Source organism: Lagenorhynchus albirostris, chromosome 14 (assembly GCF_949774975.1).
Source record: "Lagenorhynchus albirostris chromosome 14, mLagAlb1.1, whole genome shotgun sequence".
NCBI lineage: Eukaryota > Metazoa > Chordata > Mammalia > Artiodactyla > Delphinidae > Lagenorhynchus > Lagenorhynchus albirostris.
The window spans coordinates 42,607,653-42,629,133 of NC_083108.1; the positions used below are offsets into that span (position 1 = coordinate 42,607,653).

At 37.0% G+C, this 21,481-nt stretch overlaps 1 protein-coding gene across 2 annotated transcripts in view; it reads left to right on the plus strand.

The window, feature by feature from the left end:
* The window catches only part of DSC3 (desmocollin 3), a 41,157-nt gene that overhangs the window by 8,531 nt on the left and 11,145 nt on the right, over positions 1–21,481 (plus strand). For both annotated transcript variants that reach the window (XM_060170613.1, XM_060170614.1), the window contains exons 4-13: positions 1,076–1,195; positions 5,271–5,426; positions 7,139–7,283; positions 9,829–9,992; positions 12,586–12,720; positions 13,105–13,290; positions 16,301–16,560; positions 16,672–16,814; positions 17,726–17,950; positions 20,072–20,287. In XM_060170613.1, coding sequence (XP_060026596.1) covers positions 1,076–1,195; positions 5,271–5,426; positions 7,139–7,283; positions 9,829–9,992; positions 12,586–12,720; positions 13,105–13,290; positions 16,301–16,560; positions 16,672–16,814; positions 17,726–17,950; positions 20,072–20,287 — 1,750 coding nt within the window. The remainder of the gene's footprint in view (positions 1–1,075; positions 1,196–5,270; positions 5,427–7,138; positions 7,284–9,828; positions 9,993–12,585; positions 12,721–13,104; positions 13,291–16,300; positions 16,561–16,671; positions 16,815–17,725; positions 17,951–20,071; positions 20,288–21,481) is intronic.

Consider the following 21,481-nt stretch of genomic DNA (forward strand, 5'->3'; position numbering starts at 1 on the left):
AAGTCTACTTGCTTTTGTGTGGCAGTGTCAGTTTGGTTATCCCTCTGTTGTAGCATTGGGCATTTTTTATTAGCACAAACAATTTACCTGTCGTTGTTGAAGGGCACGAATCAATCCCTTTTGTGTTTATAGCCTCATTTACACCAGACCCATAGTCAATAGGTACATGTTAAATTAATATTAAGTGCAGTAGTTCCCAGTGAATAAGAGGTTGATTTCAAGTGCCACAGTGATTCTGATGTTAAAATAGGATGGAAATCCTGGAGTATGTATGCGTCTGAATGGTATTAGCCACCACTCAGTGATTGTTGACTGTAGTTCTAAATTCCATGTCATGGGGAATGCCGTTGTGAAAGTACTCACTGGATTACAACTAATCGATGTGAAGTGTATTAATGAAAAAGTCATCTAAATGCTTAAATGACTGCTTAGATGGAAATCACTAAAAACTCCAATAGTACTTTCTACAGTGATGGAAATGTTCTGTAATCTGCACTGTGTGATATGGTCACCCAATATTAATGGCTACTGCTACTTAGCATGTGGCTAGTACAACTGAAGGGTGGAATTTATATTTTATTTAATTCTAATTAGTTTAAATAGTCACATGTGGCTTGTGGCTACCATATTGGTCAGTGCAGGTAGAGTGTTCAGGCAATGAAGAACATGCATTATCTCACTATAGTTCACCTGAGAGCATGAGGTTTTAGCAGAAAGAACAAGTAAATGCTGTCTATAGATTGTCTGAAAGAGGATGTGTTCTCCATCTCATTTTGGGATGGAACAGGAAGAACTGAGAGTACAGTGATAATTTTCCTAAGCTGAAAGTATGGTCAGTGTTGGAAAGGTATGTGAAATTAAATTCTTTGGTTCATGAAACCTTTAAAGTCTGGATACATTCTTTCTTATCCTTCTAACACAAAGAAGACCTTATTATCTGGTCTTTAGTTTCAGCATGGAAATTCCTGACACTGAGCCTCCAGAGAGGTGTTAGATTTATGGTCCATCCACTGTTTTACAATGAAGTAGGCTGTGATGCTTTTGTTTATTGTTAATTTTCTTTCTCTAAATTCAGGTACTGAGGAAGAGACACACTAAAGAGACTGTTCTCAGGCGTTCCAAGAGGAGATGGGCGCCTATCCCCTGCTCAATGCAAGAGAATTCCTTGGGCCCTTTCCCTTTGTTCCTTCAACAGGTAGGTTTTCCATTCCTTCTGATTGGGATTGCTAAATTAGTTCCAAGAGTCTGTTTTGTCCAGGTTTTAATAACTCTTTAAACATTTAAAAATCAACAGATTTGATTGAAGATATTCATGGAGAGTCATAAAAGTACATAAAATGGGAAAATCACTAAAAATCTAATAATGAGAAAAACTAGAAAATCACTAAAAAACTAATAATAATAATAATGAGAAAGACTCTACAGCCACTAAATGATCTTTATTAGTTTATTCATTCACTTAGCAGCCGGCTATAGAGCACCTACCCTGTCCTGTGGAAGGCACTGCTCTAAGTACTGAAGCTAGAAATACATTTAGTCATGGCCTTTGCTGTCATGTATTTTATGAGTCTAGTGAGGAAGACAGAAGTAGGCAAATGATTGCAATACTGCATGACGAGTGCTGAGATGGGGCTGGGTCGGGGTGATTTGAGAATTCATGGGCTGAAATGCTGTAAAAAACAGAAAAAAAGACTTAGAGGGGGAGGCATCTGAGCTAAAGCCTGAAGGATGGGAGAGTGTCATGCAGGTAAATCACTGTGGAAGAAGAGAGGGGGACAGAGGTGCAAGCAAGCATGGCTCCTTGCGGGAGCTCACAGAGCTTAGTCTTCCTGTGTGTGATGGGCGTGGAGCAGGGAGATGGGGCAGAAGAGGCAGGTAGGGTCCACCCAGAACTGGCCAGGTGTGCTCTGCTAGATAGTTTAACTTTTTCCTAAAAACAAGACGTTTTTAAGCAGGGTCAGGTTTACTTTGCATAAAGATCCAAATGGAATATACACAATGGAAATAACGACTGAGTTGAGGCTATGGCATTATGCTTGCCTTTTTCCCTTACATTTCTATTACTGTGGTTGATGTTTAATAGCAGTGGTGCCACCTGTGTCCTACTTGTTTATGTTTCTAACTATGCTTCCAGTGTCTTTCACACTTGTAGAAAATTCTATCCAGTTCTGGACCCTGGTTTCTTCTCTTAGATTATTGTACTTTAAGCACTGGTGAAAGCGTATTAAGAAATGACTTCTGTTTACCAAACTTATATTGGTCAGAGGTAATTTTGGTCTTTGCGCTGTTAAACCAGTCACCACTTCTAGTCCTCATTTCCTTGTCGTGTGTCCATTTGATTTAGCCGCCCTGTCCCTCCTTCACGTCGCTTCTAGGACAACATTCACCTAGTCTTCCACTTTTCTCACTGGCCACTCCTTCTTAGTATGTTTCGCTGGTTCTTCTTCATTCCCACATCCTCCTAACCCTCACCACCCTGACCCCTCAGTCTCTACATTTGGAGAGCTCCAGGGCTCAGACTATGAACCTTGTGTAATGTTTATTTATATTCACTCTCTCGGTGATCTCATCCAGCCTCATAGCTTTAAGTACTTTTTTTTTTTTTTTTTTTTTTTTGGCGGTACGCGGGCCTCTCACTGTTGTGGCGTCTCCCGTTGCGGAGCACAGGCTCCGGACGCGCAGGCTCAGCGGCCATGGCTCACGGGCCCAGCTGCTCCGCGGCATGTGGGATCTTCCCGGACCGGGGCACGAACCCATGTCCCCTGCATCGGCAGGCGGACTCTCAACCACTGCGCCATCAGGGAAGCCCCTAAGTACTTTTTATACATTGGAAACTTAAGACTTCATATCTCCAGCCCAAGTTGCCTAATTAATATTCCCACTTGGAATTTCAGTAGACATTTCAAACTTAACGTATAAAAATCAAATGTTTGCGTTTTCTTATAAAAAAATATCTTCCCCTCTCAGTTAATGGCAGCTGCATCCTTTCAGTTCTTGGGGCAGTAGAGTCCATTCGGTAAGGTTTTAGTTGCGGAGAGCACAATTCTCTGTAAGGAATTAACAGAGGGATTTACGATAGTGTATTAAACAGTTTACAGAATTGTTGGGGAGGCTCAAGAAACAAACTTTAGGTTGAATTTTCAGGAACGAATCTCCTATCTACCCCACAGAATCTATAGCCAAGGGACATACTGCTTTCTTCATGATGGGGAAGCCAGTCATTTTAGAGCCAGAGTGCCACTGCCATGGTCAGGAAGCTGCACTGGGCAAGGAACCACCACAGGCAGGAAGCTGCTCCTCCAACTGCAGCTCCAAAACAATCTTAACTGCTCCCATCAGTGTTCACAAAAAGATTGATCTATATCCTGTCTCTCAGCATCCACGAAGTGTGTGAAAAACCATTAGAACTTCTGCTGCTGCAGGAAAAAAGAAAAAAAAATTGCACCACAAAGAGTCAGCAAAAACAGTAGAAGCAGCAAAAAGGAGGCATCTGTCTCCCTTATGGCTTCCAAATTTCATGCAAGCGCACCTGACTGTCTGTATTTTAATTCAGAACTCTTGTTTCAAGAGACCCTGGAAAAGGGAGAGTTTTTGGTTTGTTTTTATCTGAATCTTTCTAATATCTACACTATGAGAGGACACAGTAGAAGGAGGTGAAATCGATGTTGAGCCCCAATTTACCATATCCAGCCATTCTTTATAGTTAAAATTTTAATTCCTGTATTATAATAGGATAAGGATATAGCCACATTTTACCAAGATCTCAAATCATAGTGGCTAAAGCATGACAGAGATTTAGTCCTTTCATGTCAACGTGTGATCTGGTAAAGAGATTCTAATTTGAGAAATCACCAGGGGCCCAGGATTCTTTCCGTTTTAAGCTTGGCCATCCTTCCAGGTTGAAGATGGCTCATCACTGTGTCCCATTGAGGGAACACAACTCCTCCACTTTCTAGAGTACAGTCTGGATCCTGCATGTATTATTATTATTATTATTATTATTATTTTGCGGTACACGGGCTTCTCACTGTTGTGGCCTCTCCCGTTGCGGAGCACAGGCTCCGGATGCGCAGGCTCAGAGGCCACGGCTCACGGGCCCAGCCGCTCCGCGGCACGTGGGATCTTCCCGCACCAGGGCACGAACCCGTGTCCCCCGCATCGGCAGGCGGACTCTCAACCACTGCGCCCCCAGGGAAGCCCCTGCATGTATTATTTTTGCACACACCCTATTGACCTGACCTTTTTGTGTGGTCATACCTAATTGCAAGGGAGACTGAGAAAAGTCTTTCTTCCAGGCAACCTTGTGCTCAACTGCAAATTCTAATCCTAAGGAAGATAGGCAGAATAGACATCAGGGGATACTTGCACCCCCTGACATCGTGTCATCCCTGACTTCTGTCTTCACACCATGCAGCCAACCAGCTGGCACATTCTGTCGGCTGTATCTTCAAATTATATCCAGAATCTAACCACTTCTCACAACCCCTATTGCTACCACGCTGGTCTAAGAAACAGTTCTCTCTCCCCTGAATTCCTGCAGTAACTTTCTAAATGGCCTTCCTGCTTCTTCCTTTACCTGCCCACCCAAGTCTAATCTTAACAGAACACCAAGAATTCTCCTTCTAAAATATAAATCAGATACTACTCTTGTCTAAATTCTCCATTGGCTCCCCATCTGACTCCAAGCAGAAGTCAGCATCCTTGGAATCTCTTACATGCCGTGGCCCTATTACTGCATTCGTCCTCCTCTCCGACTTCCTTTTCCCATAGTTCTGTCTATTCCAACTACAGTGGCCAACGACCCTGGTCTGGTTGTTTTGCGCTTCCTGTTTCCTCTGCCAGGAAGAGTCTTCCCTATTTATTCTCATTCTTTTAATTTTTGTTAATTCCCCTCCCTAAGGAACATTACAACTGGCATTCCTTTCAACAGTATATGAGAATCCCTGTTTACCTCACCCCTGTCCACAGTGGGTATTATTGCTTTTTTCTACCTTTGCCAAATCACTAGATGGGAAACTGTGCCTTAATATGAGGTTGTCTTTGGCTACTATTTATGTTGAACATTGTTTTCATTAAATTTGAGCAGTTTAAAAAAATCTTTTGCCAAATTACCATTGTTCATTACCATTTTGCATGTTGATGAAGTGACAAAGGTGATTATTATATTATTAAAGTCATCTCTTTAAAATAAAAAAATATATAAACATATAAGTTGTATTTAAAAATAGCATTTTCATGAAAAATTTTTTACATATGCTTTTTCCTCTTAGGTTCAATCTGACGCGGCACAGAACTATACCGTCTTCTACTCAATAAGTGGGCGTGGAGTTGACCAAGAACCTCTAAATCTGTTTTTCATAGAAAGAGACACTGGAAATCTGTATTGTACCCGGCCTGTGGATCGTGAAGAATATGATGTTTTTGATGTAGGACTTTTATTGATACACATAACTTTAAATGATTAAACCATAATCATAGTTTAAACTAAACTTCTGATAGCGCATCTACTCTTTCCTGTCTTCTGAACTTCTTCTTAGAGGGGATCTGAAAGACAAAGGAAATAGATTGTGTAATATTTTGGAATACTTGGTCTGCTCTTTATCTCAACTTGTATTAGGTAAGCCTCAAATGAAGCCAAGAAATTTAATTGTATTTGGATGTAAATTCCAGCAAATTTGCAGGAGTTGGTTTTGCTTATGAGATTCTCTTTCTCTCTCTGGTCGTGGTACTTTCTCCTCTCTCCAAGACAGGGCCACAGTTGATTGGAAGGGTCCTCTTCCAGTGTCCCTCTTCTGCTCTGTGTTTTTTGTTTTTCCTTTTTTGGTCTTTGTTCCACCTGTCTAATTATCTGATGATATCCGAGAAGTATATAAGGAAGCAAAACTGGGAGACCAAGTCCAAACAAGGCATAATAAGCCAGCATTCTGATGTGGATGAACTTACATCAATGGGGAATCATTCAGACAATTTTCAGTGTAATATGGTCAATGCTCTGGGGTCATGTGGTACAGGGGGACCGATTCCCCATAGGAAAGAGGGATTCTCTTCCTAAATGAAGAGGGAAGAGATGCTGGGTAAGTAAACTTGACTGATGTTCACCACATGACATTTCTTTGCTCTTGGCTGGAAAAATTTCAACTCAGTGTTGTAATCACATGCTGAATAGAAATACGTTCTATTTGTCCACCGATAGGGGTCTAGTTAAATAAATTACAGTATGTCTATGTGGTAGATTATTAGACTGCCAATAAATCCCATTTTCAAAGCATGTTTAAGGGCTTTGGGAAATGGTTACAGCATAAAGTCGTTCGTTTGCTTTTTGGAAAAAAAGGATATAAGCTTACAGTAGTATGATCTCAATTTTTGTGTACAAATATATACACAGAAGGGACTGAAGGAATACATCAAATGTGAACAGTACTTATCTCTGGGTAGTAGGTCATGGATTTTTCTTTTCTTCTTTTGTACTTTACAGAATTTTTAAATTTATCATGATAAGGATGTTTCTTTTATAATTGAAATAGTGCACCTTTAACTATGGAAAAATTGTTTATATTAAAAAATCATTTAAAAATGAAAAAAAGAAATAAGTTCTATTTGACATTACATTGCTTTTGATTAATTAGTAATGTGGAAACTGTTAAATGTATTTTGTTAGAAAACCTCTTACAAATATGTGATCTATGAGATTAAACAATAAAGGGGCTCAGTAGTGACAAAGTCGGGACTCATTGGCTCATTTAGATGATATAGTCAGGATTTTCCCCATTGCAGGGAGGTTAACTGTTCTTCCCAATACAATTTTATGATTATGGGGAGAATAAGGACTGTAATCCACGTCTCCATATTCACATTTAATTCCTTAGTCTCATGACCTGAGTAGTCTCTGATTCTCTGTACTCTGACCTAGGTTTTATTTGAAGTGTAGGCACTTCTACCAAACATTGGATACTTTTAACTGTAGTTAAAGTCTTTCTGTGTTTGATGTTTTGATAACTAAAGAAGCATTGAACAGGAATTTTTGAAGTGATTTATTATTGAAAAGATTTGCAGAGAAGGTAGTAGATAAAGCATAGTATTCTTTCATGCTGGAATCTTTTATAATGGACTGTTGAACTAGCTTTTCACTGTTTTACAGCTGATTGCCCATGCGTCAACTGCAGATGGGTATACAGCAGACTTACCTCTTCCACTGCCCATCAGAGTGGAGGATGAAAATGACAACTACCCTATTTTCACAGAAGCAATTTATAATTTTGAAGTTTCAGAAAGCAGTAGAATTGGTAAGACAACTTTTAGGAGTAAAATGTGCTATGTTAAATGTTTATATACTTTGTTTGAGAGGTTGAGTTTTTACTCAAAGCCAGATCATCCTGAGATGACACTGGACCAATAGCTACTTACCAGAATACATTTAATCCTATCAAATCTAATCAATGTGTAATTTACAAGGTATTATAGGAGTTTGTAGTGTTGTTGGTATGATACCAATGAATTATAAAGGCAGATAACAGTTAATTCAAGCTTTGTACCATATTTGGCTTATATACTTTATTTCATCTTATTATTATGTGGGTTTATCATTATTCCTAGCTCCAAGGGAGGACATGCAGGGTAGAATGTACGATAAAACTAAAATCAATGTACATAGTTTTATTAGGTTTTATTTAGGAAGGTATTGAATGATATCCACTGAGGATACAATTTTTTAAGCTCTTATCTATATTGTCTCTTCTCTTTAAACTACTACTTTACTACTTCCAATTTAGAGTGAATACAGGAATAACTTCAGAGAAACTTTGTGTGTTCTCCATCCTAAACACTTGCTCTCACATGTGGAAAACCAAAGTGTTTCACTTCAATAGGCCCTTAAATGTGGCATTCTTAATGTCTTCTGAGACTTGCAATATGGAGAATAACCACTCACAATAAAGTTGAAAGGAAGTGAACTCAACCATAGAGGATTAGCTAACTTGCTTATTAAAGTTTCTAGGAGTTACTTAGATCTTCAGTGGATTGTTGTAACTGCTCTTTCCTTTTATATTTTAGTTTGATAATTTGATGTCATAGATGTTAACCTCTTTATTACTCACGTGGTACAATTAAAAAAATTATTGTTGCTTTGGAGTTTAGGAAACCTAGTTTTTGATTCAGGGTCTGTTGTTATTTCACTGTGGGAACTAATGGAAGTTCCTTTAAGTTCTCTGATCTATAAAATGAGTTAATTATGTTTGTTGACTTATAATGTTTTTAACCTCACAAGTCTATGACTCTTACATTTTTCTGTTTTCAAAGAGGGATGATTGGTTTTAGACTCTTTGTTGAACATTCTGTTCTCTTTGGTAGTAACAGAGAAGGATCTAGGGCAAACACTTTGATGCCCAGATTAACCCAGAATACTTTAAGCATATCACACCAGTAGGTTCAGCCCTGTTAAGGCTGTGGTACTCTGAAGGTGTTCTCTGAGTTTGCCTTAACTCACACACAGAGGGTTTGGGCAAAGGGTGCTCAATGAATAGTGAAATATAGCACTCATGGAAAAGAATTTTCAAGTCAAGATTTTAGGAAGGTTTTGTGTAGTAAGTAAAGGAGTTCTGTATCCAGAGAATTAAAATAGTGTTTATGTCTTCCTGACTGTCAATGAAATTGCAGGAAGAAAATGTATGTCTTATAAAGATTATAAACAGCTTTCTATGAAAAGATAATTTATTTTCTTATAATAATAAGATTATTACTTCATGTCTTCCTATTGATCCACGGCAGAAATCTTTCTGTTACTTTTAAGTATGTATTTGGACATTCTCTACAAATTTATATCTATATCTATGTATACATATATATGTATACACATATATATATACTTAAGCACACATATACACACATATATAAAGTTTAAGGATATAATGACAAAATTATTTAAAACTAATACTTCCTTGCATTAATAGTTTTACTTGGCTTTTATTTCCCTCAAATATAAAATTTCAATGAATATATATATATACACATATATATATGTATATGATTGTATGTGTCTATGTATTGTTCCTCAGGCCAACCTCACATACAGGGCTATAGGCAAAGTGGTTCTATGTATTATAATTTCATGGGCATTGGAACACTATCCTTAGACTATAAAAATACCACCTGTATGTACTCTTTGATACCTGAAGTCCTTTATCAGAGCAATATTCTTACTTTCCATACTGATGAAAAATACTAATAGCTCTAACTGCAGAAACAGTTAACTTAAATTCTCCCTAAATGGTAAATAGTATGAAATAAGATTAAGTGGGGCTGGGGGCAGTGAGGTTTGGATACAAATCTGGTGAAAGAGAAGGAAGCAAATCAAGAACTAGCAAAAAATAGAATAGAAAAGAGACTGAGATGTAAAAGGTCAACTTCATCATCTATCCAGTTATAACCCAAGTCAGCCTTGATTTAGTTATTAATCAAAACTTTGATTTAAAAAAATCTGATTGCTTAGGAGACATGGTTTCTCTCTCCAGCCAGGTTAGTTATTGCAGTATGTGGGAATATGTGTTGAAATTATACTTGGATGCCATTTAAATAAGTTTTTAATAAATTTACTATCAAATAGTTTAAACTGTGAGCAAAGTAAGAGTATGCCTTGATTCTCAGCATCAAAGTGTTTCATATTATAAATTTGAAGTCATCTTCATCAGTACTGTGTAAAGATGGAATATCTCTGGTAAGAAATACATCGTAAATTAGGTTTCCACCATCACTGTTAAGAATTTGAGAAGTGTAGATATGCCTAAACATATTTTGCAATTCTGGAAAGTAAAGACTCTTTTTTTAAACATGTAGGTACTACAGTGGGAGTGATTTGTGCCACAGACAAAGATGAACCAGACACGATGCATACGCGCCTGATGTATAGCATTTTGGAGCAGACGCCAGGAAAACCTGGGATCTTTTCTGTGCATCCCAGCACAGGTGTAATCACAGTCTCTCATTATTTGGACAGAGAGGTAGCTTTCACAATCCGTAGATTATCATTTTACTTGGGGTTGAACCCACCACCCCCAATTTACTATAATTTGCTATCCTGTGGATTAGGAGTTTCTCATTTTATTTTATTTAGGCATAAGACAATAAGAATTCCTGGCTATGTTACCTGTTTTTATATTATTTCTATTTCCTTATGTAAGAGAAACCATGAGGAATAGAAATAAAGATCAACTGGTGTTCAGAAGGGGTGAGAAAAAAAGATATTGCTATGAATGTTGATATTATTGAATAATACTTTATTTCTCGTGTATGGCTAGTTGGTTCCAGCTCAGTGTTCCAGCTCAATTCTCATGTAGGACAATTAGTGTTGCTTGTTCCATGGGTATAGATTATACCCTGATCCCTATCCAGTTATTATAGATATGTACTTTTAATCAGGAAAGGATTAGTTGAGATAAAGTTGATTATTAAAAATCTGTAACACTATTTGGATGATAGTAATAGCATATTTTTACGTGTATAGCACTTGATGTTCAAATTCTTTATGCATAATTTGATCTCATCTTTATAATTTCCTTGTTTGATTAGATAGAGGTTATATCCAATCGATAGGGGAGAAAAGTGACAGAAGGATTGATTGACTTGCCCAGGTCAGATTACTGCACTGAATCTTCTGATCTTGCTCTTGTCCATTTCATCAGCCCATATTTAACTCAGAGTCTTGCATTATTGACTGAGGCAGATCAATCAATTTCATATGTACAAAGTAGCTTTATTAGAACACTTCAGTGGTTCCCACTAAAACTAGAGTAACATAAATGGAAGGATCGATACGACTGGGAGACATATTATAAAGAAGAAATCAGCAGGATTTGATGTCAGAGCAAAAGGGAGAGGTGGTGAGAACCTATAAAAAAGAATAAAAAAGAGTACAAAGGTTTTATTTATTATTATTTTTATTTTTGTGGGGTCAGGACATGCTATGTGATAAAATACATAATGGCCATAATAAATGGGAAAGTTTGAAGGGAACAATATGAATGTGTTTTGAATCTGTGGAATATTTAGAGATGATACGGTAATCAAGTGAAAACAAGGATTTTTCCTAATTTTTCAATATTGACAAATGAGGCTTAGAGAAATTAAATAAGTTAAGGTTACACAGCTTGTAAGATACAGATTTGGGGTCAAATCCAGATATGCTTGCTTGATCAAAAAAAATATAATGGGATTTTGTGGGGAACAACCATGAGGTGTGTTGTAGGGGACAATACAGGAAGTAAAGAAATGAACAAGGGAGCTAGAGAAACTGCATTTAGAGGAAGAAAAAGCAGGGTCTCAGAGAGTGCTGGAGCCTGTGGAAGGAGCGTTTCGGGGTGGAAATGTTGGTTTCCGCCGTGAAAGAAGGATGAGTAAAATAAAGACCAAGGAAGGGAGAGAGGGAAATAGAAAATGAAGAAGAACAAAAGGAGTAGAGTGGCTAAAGAAGAGTAAAATAGAAGGAAAGGCAACAGAGGTGATTGTGTCACAGACCAGGGACTCCATTTCATCATCAACACACCATTTGCAAACTCCATTCACAGAAGTCAACAGTGACCACCTAACTGCCTAATCCAAAGGTTAATCATTAAAACTCTCTCTAGTGCTGGCAATTATTAAAACTCTCTCTTCTCTTGGATTTCTGGTTCTCCTCCTGCTTCTCTGATCTTTTGTTTTGAGTGTCTGTCCTTTGCTTCGTCTTCTTACTTCCCTCCTGCTTGAAATGCTGTTGTTCCTTATATCCTCAGCTCTTCTCATCCTTTAACCTCTCCCAGGAAATCAGATTCTTGCCATAATCTCAACCACTATCTACATACTGCTGACTCCCAGATTGGTGTTTCTGGCCTTGAACTCCCCTGAATTATAGGGCCATCTATCCAGCCGTCTTCTGGACCTTTCTCCTTAGATTTCCCATAGGAACGTAAAATTCAGTATCCACCAGACAAAACTCATTTTTTTCGCCTCTCCTTGCCAACCTTGCCAGTGTTCACTTCCTCAGAGAACCGCTGTCTTCCTGTATTGGTTGGTGATACTTCTGTGTGCCTGTTATCCAGGTAGTACACCTGAGCAGCATCTTCCACCCCCTCTTTCTCTCGTAGCTTGTGCATACCATCTGTTCTTAAGTCCAACGCAATTCTGACTTACAGATAACTTTCCTCACCCTTTCCTTTTGTCCTCATTGCAAATGCCCCAGCTTTGTACTATTTCAGGAGCCTTTAACTGGTTTCTTTGAACCTCAGCTCAGCTTACTCCAAATTGTGCTCGACCTTCTTTTAAATATATTCTTTCTCAAACTCAACTCTTTCTATTTTGTGCTCCCACTATGACTCGCATAAAACCTTTCCCATTACCTGCTGCTTAAGCATAAGTCTGCATTCTTACTCTGGATCTTGTAATTGAATTTCTGCTTACCTTTTCAGCTTTATTCCCGTCTACCATGTCGTTGGGTATATACAAATAGGGAAATCAAATAAAAGCATGGATACACACCAATAGAAGTGTGAACAACTGAGGTTTCCTTTATAAATCTAAACAAGGTTTTTAAAGCTAATTAAATATTTGCTTTGTTTTCAGGTTGTAGACAAGTACTCAATGATAATGAAAGTGCAAGACATGAATGGTCAATTTTTTGGATTGATGAATACAACAACTTGCATCATAACAGTAAAAGATTCAAATGACAATTTACCCACTTTCAGACAAAATGCTGTAAGTAGATAATATCAAAATTGATCTCTATTATCTTTATTTAATCTGAATTAATAAAATATTTATCATACTTTGAAGTATGCATGTTTATTTTATCAATAAAATGAAATATCTGACGTATAAATATCTTTTATTTATTCATAATAGTATTTATATTCTCTCCCTTTTGTTAAAGACCATAGCATTAGTCTTTTATTTGTAACAAAGTTCTTCATTCATTTAAAAGATAACCCTTAGTAAAACAATGCTTTTGTGATTCATGTTTTAAAATAATCTAGGCAAAAGCTGTAAGAACAAGTACTTTTGGAGTGGAAGAAACATTTTACTTTCTTTGTAAAAGTTTCCTTTATAAAGTAAGTTTTTAATGCGCTTTCTCTGTTTCAGTATGAAGCATCAGTAGAGGAAAATACGTTCAATGTGGAAATCTTACGAATACCTATAGAAGATAAGGATTTAATTAACACTGCCAGTTGGAGAGCCAATTTTACGATTTTAAAGGGCAATGAAAATGGACATTTCAAAATCAGTACAGACAAAGAAACTAATGAAGGTGTTCTCTGTGTTGTAAAGGTAAAGTAATAATGAGTAATAGACAATTTGGCAAGTTAAGTTTTAATCAACTAATGGTTTAATCAACTAAGTAGTTTCAGATCATAGACTTTACAAGTTGGAAGAGAACTTAATCTATTTAGTTCACTTGTTCTGCTTTAATGCTGCCTTTCGTCTATAATTTGTTACCAGCTATTAGGCATCTAGCTTATGCTTGAACAGTCTCGATCGTAAGAATCTCTGTATATCCATTGGCAGCTTATTCCATGTCTGGAGAACTCTAATTCTCAGAAGGCCTTACTTTTACTGTGCCTAAATTATTCTCCTTGTAACCCGTGTCTTTGGACCAGGTTTTATCTCTAATGTTATACAAAACAGGTATAATCCTTTGAAAAGGCTGTGATGTCTATTTGAGATTTACCTTCTCTAAGATAAATATTCCCAATTCCTCTAACTATTCTTTACATGATATAATTTAGAGGCTCATATTCTTCTCTCTGTGTCTCTCTCTCTCTTGATTATATGACTGGTTGTATCTGAACTTCTTAAAGGTAATACTGAGGATGAAATATAGTATTACATCAAACAGCACTGAATGAACATATTCTTTGTTCTATATGTTGTATTTTTGGTAGTACTGTTACATTCTAGGGTCCAGGTTATAAGGGCAGAAAAGGCTCTTTTGGGAAGGACTCTTGGTTTTATATTCCTTACCCAGAAAAAGAAAGAAAATTGTCCTGTAGTGTAAAGCAGCACTTACTGTGTGCGCTAATGTTAAATGTCATTCTTATAACAATTGTACAGAAGAGAAAACTTAGTCTCAGAGACATTAAGAAACCTACCCAAAGTGACACAGCTCAGATGTAGTAGAGAGAGGATTTGAATCTATGTTTCTTTGATTCCAGGTTATCTGCTCTCAAGCCCTGTGTTAAATTGCTTTGCATAGCTCTGTGATCTTGGAAAATTAGCCTCTGTATTATCTGTAAAATATAAATAATATTTCTCTCTGCCTTCCTAGTAGCTGTTCAAATATGATAATGAAAATGAGAGCACTTGGTAAACTATAGGATATTAGTATTATATTTTTAGAAGTCACATCATGTTCTTGGGAATAGTGTTATAATTTTCCATAATAGATAACTTTTTTGAAACTGTAGAGTATGAGCTAATTCAGTCTTTAGCTGGGTGTCCTGGGTAATCTTTCCATCTTAGTATTTTCTCTGCAATTCAGCAACAGCAGCAGTGCATCAGAGCTTGAGTGAGGAAGACAGTTCTTGGTCATTCTCAACGTAGAAAGTCCTCACATCCATCTTCACAACAATACATTTTCTAGGGAATTGTTAGCATCTTAGTGCAGATATGGGATATTTTTGGACAATTGTTTTTCAGTTGATGAAACAAGAAGGTATCCTATGGTGGAAGAGAATTCATATTTTTTCATTAATCATTGATTTCATCCCATCAGATTTCTAAATCTTGCAGAGTTTTAAGCTACTACAGCAATATCCAGTTTAAGCCTTAAAAGATTGCATTAAAAATCTCTAGGGCTTTTAGCAAGTAACTCTAGATTGAATAACTGCACCTCTTCTAGGGCAGCAGCTGTTTTCTAAATTTCCATCCATTTCTCATTGCTAGCAGACTCTCAGCCTGATCATAGCAATACGAGCAATTTGTGAGGTAGTGTTCATTAGCGGCAAATAAACAGATATTAATCCTTTTCTCTCTTGGCGCTCCAGTTTCTGGGATATTAATAAAAGAATCGAAAAGAATTTCACATACATTTTGTAGATTCTAAGATTCAGAACTTTTCTTGACTTCTTATTGGACTTGTGGTATTAGTATCTCAGCTTGATACTGCCTAGAAGTGGAGATGTGGAGAAAGGCTTAAACCCAAAATTTTACTCATCAGTTTTGATTTTGTTCAATGTTCAGCCAGTGATTATTTTGATAAGCAGAAAGAGAATGAAAGAAAAAGTGCGTTAGCTTTTCAGTACAGTGTAAAATACTGTTTTATGGATTTGGCTTGTTTGCTGTATAAAAATCAATTGTAACCAAAGAATTGATTTAGAAGATTTTAGAGGCTGGTGAGTCAATTAAGCAGAAGGATTATAGTGTGGTGGTTAGGAAAATGGACTCATACCAGACTACCTGGCTTGAAACTCCAGCTTGAATGAGTTTCTTTTGGCTTTGAGAAACCCAGTTTATTTCCTCTTCTTCACTTTCCTGCTCTCTAAAATGGGGATGACGATAGTAATAGTGCCAATAGCACATTATATTTTTCTTACCCCTCTGCATTCTTCACTGTGAGAGTTTCATTGGATAAACTACAAACAATGGCAAAGTATAATTCTCAAATTGTCAAAAATAAAATTTTCATAAAAATAGTTAGCATCGGTAAAAAGTTTACTTATCAGTGAGGGACTCAGCAAAAAGCCAAAGCAGCTTCCTAGAAGAAATGAGAAGCTGTATGGATTTTGATAAAAGGAAAAGCTGAAATAAAGATTGCTTAGTTATATGCCTTAGAGGACAATTAAAACATGCATTTGAAATACCATTTCTATCAGAGAGAAAATAAAATCACTGCACCATTTCAGCTTTAAGTCAACATCTAGTTTTATAAGAGCTGTAAAATGTCTGGGCCCTCATCGGTGGTAAATAGTAAGTTGAACCTTCTCCGAGAGTCAGATGACCCTTAGGCCGGTCTTCTAAATAAGGCCAGAAGAACACGGTCATGTTTTTGCATTATCTTCAGGTTCAGAATAATTTTCCTTAGTAAGAATGAGCTATAAAAATATTTTAGGAATTGCTTTCCCACAACTCCATAAAACCACCTGCAGAAACTTTCTGACCACTCTTGCTAAAGGCTTAGTGAAGAATCACCTCTCTCTTTAGCAAAGGATAAAAGTCAATATTGGCTAAGTGAGAGTACAGAATTTATGTAGCACTGTTCATATCGACAAAAGATCACTTGCTATTTAAAATAGCTAATGTATTTTACACTGATGTTCATATACTTGTCCTTTTTTTAAAGCCACTGAATTATGAAGAAATCCGTCAAGTGATCCTGGAAATTGGAGTAGGCAATGAAGCTCCATTTACTGGAGATGTGACACTCAGAATGACAAACATGAACAGAGCCGTGGTCACAGTTCGTGTGAAGGATCAGGACGAAGGGCCTGAATGCAGACCTGCAGTCCAATGTGTACAGATTAAAGAAAACTCCCCAGTGGGTTCAAAGATCGATGGATATAAGGCATATGACCCTGACACTAGAAGTAGCAGTGGTTTAAGGTACAAAGAAATCTATAACCACATACTAATTATGTATTTGTAATAATGAGACAGTAATATATTTTAATACATTTTATAGTGCTAAAAACTATTTTTACTTTTTATTAACAGGTACAAATTATTGCATGACCCGAAAGGGTGGATCACCATTAATGAAATTACGGGCTCACTCGAAACTTCCAAAATCTTAGACAGGGAGGCTGTAACTCCCACAAGTGCCTTGTATAATGTTATAGTCCTGGCAATAGATAAAGGTAAGACACCAGCTTTCATCTGGTATGTTATAAAAGAATTAGAGAATAAACTTCATTTATTCTTGTGCAGAATTATCCTTGTGCTAAGTATATAGAATTCTTAGAAATTACTTTAAAGATTGTTTCTATTTATCTTAATCATCAAACAAGGTGAAACTGCTTGGTGACATGAAACCATACCTTATTTATCTTTATATCCCTAGCATGGCAGCATCTTAAATGCCTATAGATCTGTATGTCAGAGGACAGAGATGAAACTTAAGTCTAGGACTAGATGAAATGGTCTCACCAGACTCTTCTAGGTCTCTTTACATCATTTTAAATTGAGCTGTTAAATAGCTCAGCTGACTATTAAGTCAAAATAATTCTTTCCTTGAATTCTGTTCCTTAAAGTAACCCAGAGTTTCTCAACCCTGGCTACGTATTAAAATAATTTGGGACATTTAAAAAAATATCAAGGTGTAGACACTACCTCAGACCAACTGAATCAGAATCCCTGGTTGGGGAGCCTGGGCATCGTATATTTTTAAAAATCTCCCTAAGTGGTTTAAATGTGTACCAGGATTAGAGTAACTTTTCTGTAGTCACTTTACTGTTCCTTAACATCTGGACCAAACGAAACCCAAGGAAATAGAGAGTTTGAAATTCAGACATTTGGTTTTACTTTTTGGTAATAATTCTGGTAAAAGTTTTATGGCCAGTTATATCTGATACTATCAACAGCATACTCATTTTAGGTGATCTACAGGTTTCATTTATCCATCTACCTTCTTATTTACCATTTTCTCTAATGATCAGAGTTTATTTAAAAAAAAAAACCCGTACATCCTATGTAGAATCTAGTTGATTATTTTTCTTAAGAAACTATAAAAGTCTATGAACTACACTAAACTTTTTTCCTTTCTTCCTAGATAGTAGATCATGTACTGGAACCATTGAAGTTAAAATTGTAGATGAGAATGATAATCCGCCAGAAATACTTCAAAATTATCTAGTAATTTGCAAACCAAAGATGGAACATGTTGACATTTCAGCCGTTGATCCTGACGAGCCCATGCACGGCGCTCCATTTCACTTCAGCTTGGCAAAAACTTCTCCAGAAATCAACAGACTATGGACCCTTGCCAAAGTTAATGGTATTTCATCAAAAATAATGATTTATATGCTCTGAAATAAGTGAGAATGGATTTACTGCTTTACTCACGTGAAGCATAATGTAAAATGGATTCTCATGAACATATTTTAGAAGTAACTTTTGCACACATTGTGTGGGACCTGTGTTTTATATTGTACATAAAATGAAACAAAATCATAATTTTTATGAAGGCAGAATTTACATTTACAACAAAGACAAAAAATCCTTGTTAAAATATTGAGCAACTTATCATTAAAACAAACTGTTCTTGCTGTGTTTTTGAAGTAACTACTGTGCGATGAGGAAAGAACAGAAGGTGGGAGGCTTAAATTTTAGTGTAAGCAAACTCTGGAAATGAGGGATCTGGGTATGTGGGATAAGCACTCTATAACATTCTGGAAGGAAACATGGTGGGCTGTGGACAGAGGCCTGGCACTGAAGCCTGCAGTGCAGACTGCTACAGTAGTGGTTTCTGAGGTGTACAGTTTTCTATGTTATGGCCATAGTTCACTGCTGTTTTGTTGCTATGTTGTGCTCTTTCATGCAATTCAGCTTTTGCATATGCTGTTCCTTCTGCCTAGACTACCTCCTTCCCACTTCTTAGCTTGATATTGATTCATAATATTTATGGAGCACCTACTATCTACCTGTTGTATCTACATGTAATCTACGTGTTGTGTTCTTATTTGTTTACCTTTCTGCTCTAATACATGACTTTCTCAGAACATTTGTAACCCATCTGTGTATTTCCAGCACCTAGCCCAGTGCTTGGTAGACACTAACTGCTTAATAAATGTTTGTTTAATCAATAATTGATAAACAAATATGCATGAAATCAGGAAAATACTAGGGCAATAAGTAAATCAGGGTTGTTAGAGTTTAGAAGGTTTTAGTAGGAATGCCGAGAGATTTGGCGGGAGTGGTGATGAAGGGCCTTATGTACTAGCTGAGGAGGCTGACCTTTGTATGGTTGGTGACAGCAGGTACGCATTGAGAGTGTACAAGTAAGGCAATGCTGTACCAGGTTTATGTCTTAAAAACAGTGACATTGATAACAGTTAGGAGGGCAGTTTGAAGAGTGCAGAGTTGAGTAGCAGGGAAAGTCAGAGGCTGCTGCACTAGTACGAGTGAATGGACATGAATATGGCTCTTGGTCTTGAGGTAATGAATAAGCCTGTGGTCTTGAGGGACGAGAGAGATTTGAAGGATTTTACTTTAAACACAATATAATCCTGAAAAGTTCCAAATAAACCTTAGTGATAATTCACATTCCTCTGGGGAGCTTTGTGTCTGAGGTGTAGCCAGAAATCTTTGAAGTTCTCAACAGCTCTAACCGTGCATTTAAGAAAGGCTTAGAAATTACAGATCACTTCCAGGAGGTGCATTATGGTATTTTGTCATTTCACTTACTGAAAAACCCAAAAGATTGCAATTGCCATTGAAAGTGTGTGGAGCTTTTGGTCAGTTGATAATAAAGTCATTGAAATAAGGTAGCAAGTTCATTGGGGAAATATCGCTGTTCGTAAAAACTTGTATTGTTAGGATATAGATATGTCTGTGTTTATGTAAGCCTTATACCTAGCCTGGGTGATGTTAATTAGTTTTCTGGTATTGAGATTACTTCCACAGGGAAGGTGTTAAATACCAAGGGTCAGTTGCCCTTTGAGAAATTACCTTATACATAAAGACAGTGGACAGGTACCAGAAGATAAATGGATAAGAAAATATGAACTTAAGACATCTCTTGTGTGTAACTATTGGTGTTAATTTTTTATGAGTACCATAAACTGGTACTTTAGAGAAATGCTTGGAGTGTATGTCAAGAGCCAATCATTAGCTTGTAGATAAGGGAGGAAATAAGGGAATACTAAATATTGCTGAAAGGCTGCTGGGTCACTCCAATGCCAAATTATTTCTTTAAGCCTCTCTTCTAAAAAGTTACAGTGGGCAACATACATCTGGTGATATTAGTGCCTGAAAAGGTTGAAGATCGTCATCTTTTTTTATCCATTTTCACATGGAAGGTGGTTCCTTGAGAATAGTGTCTTTTAAAATAGGTGTGGTGGAACAGATGTTAGAGGAGGAATCAATGTTCATTAAAAATATCATTCTTTTCTTTCAGATACAGCTGCCCGTCTTTCATATCGGAAAAATGCCAAATTTCAAGAATATTCTATTTCCATTACCGTAAAAGATGTAGAAGGTCAATCTGCAACAAAAACCTTGAGAGTGAACCTCTGTGATTGTACTCATCCACATCAATGTCGCATGGCTGCAGGAGCGATACTTGGCAGATGGGCGATCCTTGCGATACTTCTGGGTATAGCATTGCTTTTCTGTAAGTCCTTTTACTTACCTGACTTTGAAATATAAAATAAATATCTGAGTGCAGGAAAAGGTCTTTGAAAAGAAATCTTGTCCAGCTATCTGTCAGGTGTGAGTCCCCTTTACAAATTCTTTTTGTATTATTTTCTGAGTTCTGAGTGAATATTTTCTGTGAGAAGAAGCAAAATCCTTTTTGAGATCAAAGATTTCATTCTTCGACAGAACTGTTGAAAATGCCTTAGATTTTGCCAAACCTGTCAATGTATAGCTTTTATTTCTTGGTCCTCATATTACCCCTTTTAAGGCTAAATCAAACAATCTAAAACTTCTGCCATATGCAAGTCCACTAAAAGCCACTTTCATGTCATGTCATTTTCATCTCAGCTACAGACTTATGGGAGGTGTTCAAATCACAGCAATATCTCTTCTTGGGTGTATCCTACCAGGTTAATTAAATTCTATTAACCTCCTAACCAGTTATGTAGTTCCCAATGGTGCCGTATTTTTTCTTCTCTTTTCATTTCCATTCAATCCTTCAGCTTATTTTAGCTGTTGTTCCTTTATTCTGTGATAGGACTAGTGGTTAAGAGTAAGACTCTGGAACCAGACTGTCTGGGTTTGGACCCTAGCTCTATTATTTGTAAGACATGTGACCTGGGGCAAGTTACTTCACTGTGCTTCAGTTTCCTCATCTGTAAAAAGGGATAATTGTAGTAGGTTATTTTATGGGGTAGCACCGGAGATTCATTGAGTTAATGCATGTGAAGAGCTTAAAACAGTGCATGGTACATTTCTAATAAGTGTTTATTATTTTTTATCAACTCAAAAAAATATATATATATTGAACACCTACTATATACCAGAACTGTCTAGGTGCTTGGGATTCATCAATGAACAAAGCAGACAAAAGCAAACAAGCCAAAACAAAGTCTTCCTTGTGACAGTAAAGTAATAAATAAATTAAATGCTGTGGAGGAAAAAAATAGAGCCAGATAATTAGGGTCTCTGGTGCTGTAAAGTGTGTGTGGGTGAGTGCGGGGGATGGGTGCTAGTGATAGTAATTCTCAATAGATGGTTGGGCCAGCCTAACTGAGAAGGTTATCATTGATGGTTTTTGGAAAAGGTGAAAGAGTCAGCCAAGAATACTTAAGGAAGAGCTTTCAGTCAGAGGAGAAAGTCAGTTCAAAGGCCCTAAGGTGAGGGAATG